This window comes from Leopardus geoffroyi, chromosome B2 (genome assembly GCF_018350155.1).
Source record: "Leopardus geoffroyi isolate Oge1 chromosome B2, O.geoffroyi_Oge1_pat1.0, whole genome shotgun sequence".
NCBI classification, from domain to species: Eukaryota; Metazoa; Chordata; class Mammalia; order Carnivora; family Felidae; genus Leopardus; species Leopardus geoffroyi.
The window spans coordinates 1093123-1103925 of record NC_059332.1 but is presented as its reverse complement, the minus strand read 5'-3'; the positions used below and the strand labels follow the sequence as shown (position 1 = coordinate 1103925).

The window sequence follows — 10803 nt, the reverse complement described above, 5'->3', positions numbered from 1 at the left end:
TTCCTAATGAGTCACTGATTTCTCTAATCCTTAAATCGTGCTCTTTTGCCTTAATCTCCCTCTTTTTCTGCTTTATTATTCTCCATAAGTTCATCCTCTATATCTCTGATTCTCTGTTTTGCCTCATCCATCCTTGCCACCATGGCATCCATTCGAGATTGTAGCTCAGTTATAGCATTTTATATTTCATCCTGACTAGCTTTTACTTCTTTTGTCTCTGCAGAAGGGGATTCTCATCTATTTTTGACTCCAGCTAGTATTATTATCGTGATTCTAAATTCTGGTTTAAACATCTTGCTTGTATTTGTGTTGGTCAAGTCCCTGGCTGTCTTTTCTTCCTGTTGTTTAATTTCAGTGAATTCCTTCATTTCATAATTTTGCAGGGTGAAAAGGAATTAATGAGGTAGAAAAAATTAAAATTACAAAAAATTAAAATAAAAAATTTAAAATTAGTGTACCCTGGGTGCCTCAGTCGGTTGAGCATCCGACTTTGGCTCAGGTCATGATCTCACTGTTCGTGAGTTTGAAGCCCACATCAGGCTCTGTGCTGACAGCTCAGAGCCTGGACCTTGCTTCAGATTCTGTGTTTCCCTCTCTCTCTGCTCCTCCCCCACTCACACACACTCTCTCTCTCTCTCTCAAAAATAAGTAAAACATTAAAAAATTAAAAAAATAAATTAAAATTAAAAAATTAAAAACAAATACACAAATTTGAATAAATGATGCTAGATTCTAGGTGTGGTTTGGTTTGGGAGTTGAAAGGGGCTTGATAGATTAGAGAAAAAGGTGAAAAAAAGAAAAAAAAAGTAAGTCATTTGAAAATTTGACAAAATTAATATACTGAATAGACTAAAATGAATTGATGGAAGTAAAATGGGATTTGAAAAAAATACGCAAAATCAAAAAATATAGTAGAAAAAAATAAAATATATCTTTTAATAAAATTGAAAGTAAAAAAGAATTTTTCTTTTTTTATATTCAAGAAAAAGAAATGAAAAAGAGAAAAAAAAAAAGAAAGAAAACTGAATAGTTGGACCAGCTAACAGAATGAAATATGACTGAAATTGCTTCATTTTCCCCTAGAAGTCAATGTATGGAGGGCTGTATAGTCCATAAACTAAGCTGGCAGTGAGACTTGTATTCTTGAAGAGAGAGGTTGGCCCTATTGGGAGGGACTTGGTGTAACAGCTCTGTTCTCCACTAGATGGCACTGCTAGCCTACTGGGGTGGATTGCTGTGGCTCTTGTAGGTGCGTATGCGCATGTGCGGGAGGGCTGACAGTGGCTCACCCAGCTACCCAGTCTCTAGTATCAGAACTCTGTTCTCCCCAATCAGCAATTGTGCACCCATACTTTGTCTTTTGTTTCCATCCACTCCCCGTTTCCACAGTGTCCATGACCAAGCCCCAGGCAACACCTTCCTCCCAAGTTTTGTCTCAGATGCGGCTCCCTTCCACAGCCCCCCACTTCTGAGGGACTGTAGCTTTGACCTGCTCCGCCCCTCTGCAGAAGGGTCTCACCAAGCAGTAGCTGGTCGCTGGCCACACCAAGGAACGTTCACAGGACCGTGCTGCTGCCAATGCCCAGAGACTGTGGACAGATGCCTGCCCACCCCAGAAATAGTTCACGAGACAGTGTAGCAGCAGTGCCTTGGGGATTATGGAAAATCACAACACACATCTGGCACCAGGCTTCACAGCCAACAACATTGTTCCAGCACCAACGAATGTGGCCATTCTCTGGGGTTTGTTGGGCCAGGGTGGCCTCACAGCCTCTACCAAATATCCTTCCAGCAGTGGAACCGTTTTTCCCCATGTGGCCCGAGAACCTCCCAGACCCCTTTCTGCTCCTGGGGATTCACCCTTTATACCAGAGCACCACTAGGTATCAAGTTGCAGAGTTGCAGACTCTGCACTACCCCTGTTTACAGTCTTACTGGAATTTAAACCCTCTCCTTTCTCCCTTTTTAGTTCAGTCCCTGTGGCTGTTTCCAATTTTCCACTTTCTCTCCAGCTACTTTTGGGGAGGGGTGATTTTCCCATATTCACCCTCCCCCAATCTCCATCCTCTCTCTCATGCAAAAGCACCTCCCTGCTCTCCTCTGCTTCTCTCTCCCCAAGTTCACCTCTCCACACCACACACTGCTGAATTCTGTGGTTCAGTTTGTGAAGATTGTTGTGTTAATCCTCAGACCAGTTTTCTAGGTGTGCAGGATGGTTTAGTTTTGGTATGGCTGTATTTCATGGATGCAAGACACACAAAAAACTTCCATGATGTTCTGCCCTCTTGGTTCCTCCCCCAGTCTATGGCTAGGACTTCTAATACTGTGTCGAATAGAGGTGGTGAGGGTGGACATCCACCATTGAATATGATGTTAACTGTTGGCTTTTCACATAGACCTTTAGCATGTTGTGGTGTAGGCCAATTCAAAGACTGAAGGCAGGGCTCACAGGGGTCCATTTCTCATGCAAAAGAGGGAAGGGGAGTGTGCCTCCTTAGAAGGCCCAGAGAGGCTGTGGCAGAGATCTGGAATACTGGTCCTCCTTATGATAGGGATGGTCAGGGTTTATGCCTGAAGGACCATCAGCCCCCAGTAGTGCCTTGGCACCTGTGGCATCATCCCCCAATAGGTAACGTGGCACCTGTGGCACAAAGCAGAAATGGTAGTACTGCAGTTAATATAGAGTATTTACTGGTTGGCAAGCACACTAATAGGCAAGTACTCTGAAGATTAGAAAATTTGAGATTATACCTGGGGAAGGGGAGCCCCAAATGGAAATACTGGACGTCCTGCTAAAGCTGCAATTGGCGGCTGATGAACACATTGGAAAATAATGATAATGAAGAAAAGCAATAGGCCATATATTTGTACTCAGAGTTTATGGAACATTTCTTCCCAGTAAGATACAATGATACAAAGGACAGAAAGTTTTCTTTTTATATTTTGGTTGGCAAACAAGGGGGTAAAACATGACCCATACTTTTCACATGGCTGCTATAAATGTGCACTTAACATCATAGAGGAAATAATTGAAAGTTAAGTTACTCTCTGGGAGTATTTCCTTTCATGTTATCATTGCAACCTAAAGCAGAGTCTAGTTTCTCTTGAATCCTCAGCTCCAAAGAAAATGTACAGATTTATGAAGCAATGTTAGTAATGAGTGTCCTCCTTAAGAAGTGGCTGCTGTTTCTGAAAAATGACGAGTAGCTAATATTCTCTCTTATAAAGGAATTGTTTTCTTTTGACACAGATCTACCTTTGTTTAACAGAAATGAAAGCAAAGAATAGAAGTAGCCTCACATATAATTAGGACAAGTTTGCTGCCAATAGAGTTATGAACACTGTTACTTTTACAACCTTTTTAGATTTAGACTGGCAGGGTTGAGATTTTCAACCTATGTCTGTCACTTCTAGCAGTCCCGTTAGTTTCTAAAAGCAATATTTATGAGGCAGTAGATAACTAATACAAAAAGAGTAAGATGACTGTTATCCCAAATTTGTGGTAATACATGGTGTCAAATTTTTCTATAATATTCCAGGGAATTTCCAGCATTTGAAGCTGATAAACTGAGGCCATCCTTGGGTCCAAGGTGTCAGCCACTAACCTAGAAGACCATTCATGTCTTACTAAGGTGCTAGAGCCTGGGTATGCTGGCTAGTCATTCTGTTTGGGCCAGGGGAGATCTCAGTCGTCTTTGCAGACAAAGACAAGCACATGCTACAACACAGACATTGTTTTTCAATCTTTTTGCCATTGTCAGCAAGTCCCTCCCAGTGACGTTTTCACATCACAGTTACACTGAGTGCATTCATGTGCTGTGGTCTTTGGAGGGCTACCCATCAATATATTTGCTAGGAGTTTTGCCACTTCCCTAGAAGCCAAGGTTTCTCCCTTGGGAGTGATATATGTGATGTGAATGCATACACTGGGGAAGGAAATCAGGTACTCAGTGTGACAAATTTTAGTATGGATGAGAAGAAATTAAAAGGAAATAGGTTACAAAGTTAGTAATCACTATTTCAAGGTTGAGGTAATGAGAACATTGTTTTATCCTTTTTTTTTTAATTTCCAGATACACACTTATAGGATTCCATAATATTATGCACATGAAAAAAATGTATTCTATATTTCCCTTTTCTTACATTGCAAATGTCCTAAACGTTAAAAGCCTGAAGATGTTGCTCCAGTATTTATTACCCAATGAATCTTTTAAATATTCTGTAGAATATGAAAATATTCATACATTCTTCATTCTAATGTATGAAATATACATTTTCATGTATATTTATTAAAAATAGTTCATTCACTTAATAGTACTATCAATATTTACAGAGTATGTATTTCATGTTAGAAGTCAGTTTAGACAGCAAAATCTCACATGAATGAGAGGTTCTATGTTGTTGAAAAGTTCACCAGTGCCTTTTCCTCAAACATTTATACAAATAAATATATATGATGAGATAATGCCAATATAGTGATAGGAAAGTTTTTTGAGGGAATTCAAAGGACAATTTATGAGATTTGTAAGGACATTTGTCATGAGTAAGATATCAACTGAGTGTAGAAGTTGAGAGATTTTTAAGTGGTAAATTACTTGTTTATCAAGATTGGGATGAGATTTTCTCACAAGGAAAAGTTTATATCCATTTTCAGTGATCAGACTGTCACCATTTTATATGTTGTCCTCTCAAACTCTTTACAATTCCTTGAAGTTTATATTTTCTCTGTGCCTTCCTATGTTTTGGTATCATCATCCTCTTTCAGATTCTTATTTTTATCAAGGCTTACACACCTGTCAGGTTTATTATTTTTTTCAACGTTTATTTATTTTTGGGACAGAGAGAGACAGAGCATGAACGGGGGAGGGGCAGAGAGAGAGGGAGACACAGAATCGGAAACAGGCTCCAGGCTCCGAGCCATCAGCCCAGAGCCTGACGTGGGGCTCGAACTCACGGACCACGAGATCATGACCTGGCTGAAGTTGGACGCTTAACCGACTGCGCCACCCAGGCGCCCCACACATGTCAGGTTTAAAGCTACCCAGAAAAGAATGACAACTTTAGTTTTTTTACTGTGGAAACCAGGAAACCAGAGGTTTAGATATGGGAGAGAAAAGACCATTAGCAGTTACAACTCCATATTCACACTCCAATACTCTGGTAGATTGTGCCTGATTCGGCCTTGAAATCACAGAGCACGAGCCCCATACATGTGAGGACTCTCACATGCAGGGCATTTCCAATCTCTGAAATGATCAACTTGTAGAGAAGAGGAGTGTTTTTTCTCCTAATAGAGATACTCAGAATTTGAATGCATTTCTCAGTAAAACAAAGTAAAAAATACTAGGGAACAAACATGACATTGCTAAATTTTTGTTTTGTCAAATAAGAGCATCAAACCCCTTTGCCAAAATTACCATCAACTGTCACCATAATTGAATACAAGGAGAACAATTATAAAACCAAAGGGCAAGAATATCATATTAAATAAAGAATAACTTAAAAAATGTTTGTAACATTTATTCATTTGTGAGAGACAGCACAAGTAGGGTAGGGGCAGAGAGAGAGGGAGACACAGAATTTAAGCAGGCTCCAGGCTCTGAGCTGTCAGCACAGAGCCTGACGCGGGGCTTGAACTCACAAGCTGTGAGAGCATGACCTGAGCCAAAGTCGGAAGCTTAACTGACTGAGCCACCCAGGTACCCCAAGAATAACTTTTGATATTGATTTAATTTCATGAAACTTCTCATTTCCTTCATTACTCTTATCTAAAAGCCTCGAGAAACCATTACCCATCTATTTTCCCATGTCTATAGAAAGGAAATTAATTAAAATATATAAAACCATGTACATTTTCTGTTTAGAGACCCAGTGTCTCTCTATTCTCTGTAACAGTAGTTCTCAAACTTTAGCCTGATCAACAGTAGCGTTGACTAAAAACATCAGTTTCTGGGTCCATCCTGTATTGTTGGTTGAATAGGTCTGAGGTGGGTCCAGTGTTGTTCAGTTTGATAACTTACCAAGTAATTCTTTTGCTGCTGGTCCAAGGACCACATGATTTTACAGGAAAGAGCCCAAAGTCCTTATTAGGCCATGGATAGGAAAAGCTAAGCTACTCTAAAAAACAGACCCCAAAATAGATTGGCTTAATTAATATTAAATAAGAATGAAGATTTTTCTGCTGTAAGAGTCTGGAGGCATTGCTCTTCTTCTGGGTGGTTGTGGTTCCATCTTATTGTTCCATTCCCTCTTAGGGATATTGTCAAAGCTAGAAACTCTCCACATTCATATCCTAGACAGCAGGAACAAGATGGAGAAGGCTGAGGGTAAACGGCTTCATATTTGAGAAGATAACCCAGGAATTGCACACATTGCTTTCCTGGCATTATGTTGGTGGAAGCCAGTCTTGGAAATGTGATATGCAGGATGGTGGCCCTGGGCCCAGTTAAAACTTGAGGGAGAAGGTGGATAGGTATCGGTGAGCAGTTGATCTGCATCACAAAAGCCCCAATGACAACAACAGGTGGATGAAAGTTAGTGTCATTTTTTACATAAAAGCGTTAAGTCTGGAAGAAAAAAATCAATGTCCAATGTAACCCTACATTAAAATAAATTTTCATGTGAAGTATTTTCTTAATACCTTGTACATATATTTCTGTACTTAACCACTTTTCACAATTCTAGGTTTACATGTCTGTAGTTCCTGATTAGTCTTGAAGGCTTTTAAGTGTATGAATTCAAGTTTCCTTATGTGTCTGCACCTCTATCTCCTTATAATTTCTATACTTATTTAATTGTTCATAAATCAGTATATAGCACAATTCTTGGTACAAGGTAAACATCCAATAAATGCTGTTTGTGAAAGTGAATCATTCATCTTCTGTTGGAAATGGTCAATGTTATTTCCTTACCTCTCTTCCATCTAACTCATGACTTTGCTGAACATTTTCTCACATACAGTATTCTCTTTACTGCACTCTTCACATCTTTGTTTCTTAATGTGTAGATCAGAGGGTTAAGGGTGGGTGTGACAATTGTGTAAAAGAGTGTAAGGAACTTCCCCTCATCTTCAGATGTGCTATTCTGTGGCTTCATGTACATATAAATGATTGTTCCATAAAACAGAGTTACTACTGTGAGGTGGGAACCGCATGTATTAAGGACCTTACGCCACCTTGCTGTTGACTTGATTCTCATGACAGCTTGAGTGATAATTGCGTATGAGATGAGAATTAGTGATAGAGGTACTAGAAGAAATATCACCCCAAGAGCATAGACGATGACCTCAATTACTTTTGAGTAGACACAAGCCAACTTGAGCAATGCTGGCATCTCACAAATAAAATTATCAACCTTCCGGTGCCCACATCTTGGCAACTTCAAAGTCAAGGAGCAAAGAATTAAGGCACTGCCAAGACCACCTAACCAGGCAGTGAGCACCATCTTCTGGCAAAGCTGAGGGTGCATTACTATTGTGTAGTAAAGAGGTTGACAGACAGCAGCATAGCGATCATAGGCCATCACAGCTAGGAGAAGACATTCTGTGGCTCCAAAGTCAAGGGCAAAGAAGAATTGGAGCACACACCCTCCATAGGTAATAGACTTTGTTGGACCCCATAGATTTACCAGCATCTGTGGGATAATGCTAGTTGCATAACAGAGATCCAGAAAAGACAAATTGGATAGGAAGAAATACATGGGAGTATGGAGCTTGCTGTCTAGGTTAGATACAAGGATGATGGTTGTGTTTCCTACCAACGTCACAATATAGAAGATGAAGACAACCCCAGAGATGATGTGTTCTACCTGGGGCTGATTAGAAAACCCCAGCAAGATGAAGTCTGCTGTGGCACTTCCATTGTTTGTGTTCATGACTCCTTATGAAGGTCTAGGAGATAATACCATGGTAATAAAAAAATAGCATCAGGTTTAGGTAGAAATAAAAATCTCTGAAATTTGCATGAGTATTCCCATTTCAGTTGTTTGTGTGCTCTCTCCCGTTCGGAACACTTCTTTTAACACTCTGTGTCAGTGTTCAAAGACTCTCTGTGTGTACTCATACCCAGAGTGGTTCTAAAAATAATATGGTAGGAGCACCTGGGTGGCTCACTTGTCTAAGTGTCTGACTTCTGCTCAGGTCATGATCTCACAGCTTGTGAGTTCAAGCCCTGCATCAGGCTCTATGCTGACAGCTGAGAGCTTGGAGCCTGCTTCAGATTGTGTCTCCCTCTGCCTCTCCCCCCACCCATGTGCTCTCTCTCTCTCTCCTTCAGAAATAAAAATTAAATATTTAAAAAAATAAAAATAAAATGTAAACCCTATCACACTGAATTGCAAATCATTGAAAAGGGTAATATGCCATGACACTTATGTTTCCGTATTTTCTGGGTAAGCAATAGATCCATAAATTTAATGATATAATTTAGGAGTGGAACATAGTTTGAGTTGTTACTTCATGAAGTTATGATGTAAACGTTAGTTTATCATGACAATTTTTTCCCTTAACAAAAGAGGGGAGCTTGAGGTAAAAAATGGGCAATTTTGTTGGGATAAACACCACTGTTTGATAGTAGAATCAATTTCTATAATCACTTACATATGTCTGCATGCAGGCATTATCTTCACCCTCACCACCAATCTCCTCCTCATGTTTTCCCTCCTATTCAACATTTCAGACACTGATGTTCCTGTATCAATTTTGGACTTTTTCACTATTTTGTCCTGTTTTTGTGAATGTGTTTTTGTTGCCAAGAAACAAAAAATCCTCCTTCTTCTTAACCATTATTCACATGTACAGTGGCCCTGTATTTCTTAGAATATCTTTCATTACTGCTATTATACCTCTTAAATAGACTTACTGATTTGTTGCATAGTTAAAAATTGAATTCCAGAAGCATTTGCTTACTACATACACACATCAACAACCTATGTTAGCTTCTACACACTAGGCCATTTAGCAGAATTGGCAAGATAGATAACTTGAACAAAAAGCAGTTAAGTAATCAGGAAGTTCTTTTTCCTCATGGAGTTTACCAATAATATGAGCTGATCCTCTGGTCGCTTCAGAACTCTATAGGTAAAATTTCACTTCAATTCTGAAAGAATACAGAAAAGGGATAAAGAATACATAAATTTCACTCTCTAAATATTTTATCATATCATTAAATAGATGGAATGTTTAATGTCTGAATCAGTCCACTAATTTATTTTAATTTTTAATTTTTTCGTTTATAATTTTTCTGCAGATAATTTCTGACCATGAACTTCAGAATTAAGGTTTTTATATTCATAGTGTGTTTGGAGCCAAGGCATAATAACTTTATTTTCTGCTATTACAGTAAAATAAGGAAATTACATACAGTATATCATTGTTACAAGCATCTTAGTTAGAACCTGAAAATGTTATAATCATGATGAAGGAGCTGTTATTACCAAGTGGTAAGATATAGGGATATAATTTTTCTCACGAGGAAATGGAAATTTAATTTAATTAATGAGTGTGACCTAAGAATATCACCTAAGTTGAGCATAATGCTTAAGTGCGGAGAATGTGGACTCAGAGCTTAGTGTCAAATCCCAGCTTTAGTACTTGGAAGTAATGAGTCCTTGGACAGGTATGTAACCTGTTTGTTCACCAGCTTTTCTTGTCAGCTTTTCTTGACCACATCAGGTTGGGATAGTTTTGGGAATGAGAAGGCCATAGAATTCTAGAGTTGGTATAGACTCAGAAACCATTATCCAGCCTTATGAAGGAGATCTTCCACAGAACATTCACAAAATTCCTGTTTTCATAACTCCCTAAATGTCCTTTAAAGAGGGCCTCATACCTTCTCCTTACGTGAGCTCAGATATTCCTCTTTAACACCCAGGCACTGCCTGTTTTTCTTTATTCTGGAAATAATATGGAATAGGTGAATTCACATGACTTCTTAAAAAACAGTTTTATTTTAAAGTAAAACATAGATACAGAAAAAAGCAAAAACTCACTGAGTTAAGGTGAATATTCTCATAACTAACATGCAGATCAAGAAATAGAACCTTGGCAAGCACCAAGGAGCTTCTATTTGTGCCTCATCCCAATCATTAACCTTTCCTGTACCATGAAGTATCCACTGTTTTCATGTTTATAGTAATCACCACCCTTTATTTTAATAGTGTGATTACCCCAATGTACATCTCTAGACAATATTGTATTTTTGTCCCATTAAAAATGTTTTATATGTTTTTTTGTGTTTCCTTTAATATTTGAACCTATTATCAAATATAGTCTTAGACTTAATGTTCCTAGACTACGTGCATAGATGGTTGTCAGCGTTGCTCACAATGTATGAAGTTTAATTACCATGCTTTTCTGGTTGCTATCCATTAGACTCACCATGGTTTATTAAATGCCTTTGATTAGTTAGTTGAGAAGTGAACACAGTACCGCAGATGTGCTAAATCATTGAAGAAAGCAGTGAGCATCCATAATGCACACACAGTTTCCAAAATATATGTTAATAAGCTCAGCAGGTGAAAAACATTACTGGCTTTTTTTAAACTTCAGATCACGTAATGTCCCAGCTATTCTTATCGGAAGTGCCAAGCCAGAAATTACACCTTATGTAATTTAATGTAGTGAATCCAAATATAGGACTTTTCACTTCATGCTTGTAAGCATTTTCCATATTGGTTTAATCCATGGTCTCAATTTTCAGCTCTTGTTGTAACATTAATTTAAAAGCCATTGTGATATTAAAAATGAGACAACATTATGTGTTTAAAAAGAGGAATTCTATGTTTTTACTGAAACAGATTTTCATT

At 38.5% G+C, this 10803-nt stretch overlaps 1 protein-coding gene across 2 annotated transcripts; it reads right to left on the bottom strand.

Moving 5' to 3' along the window:
* Window positions 1–1873: 1873 nt before the first annotated feature.
* On the bottom strand, window positions 1874–7872 carry LOC123609664 (olfactory receptor 2W1-like). Of its 2 annotated transcripts, XM_045500839.1 has the most exons (2): window positions 6959–7872; window positions 1874–2103 (listed from the first exon to the last, which is right to left on the bottom strand). In XM_045500839.1, exons 1-2 carry the CDS (start codon window positions 7870–7872, stop codon window positions 2073–2075), a joined length of 945 nt encoding a protein of 314 aa, XP_045356795.1. In that variant the 3' UTR covers window positions 1874–2072. The 2 variants fall into 2 exon arrangements, with proteins under 2 accessions (XP_045356795.1, XP_045356794.1); XM_045500838.1 differs by lacking the exon at window positions 1874–2103 and having other exon boundaries at window positions 6822–7872.
* Between the last annotated feature and the right edge of the window lie 2931 nt (window positions 7873–10803).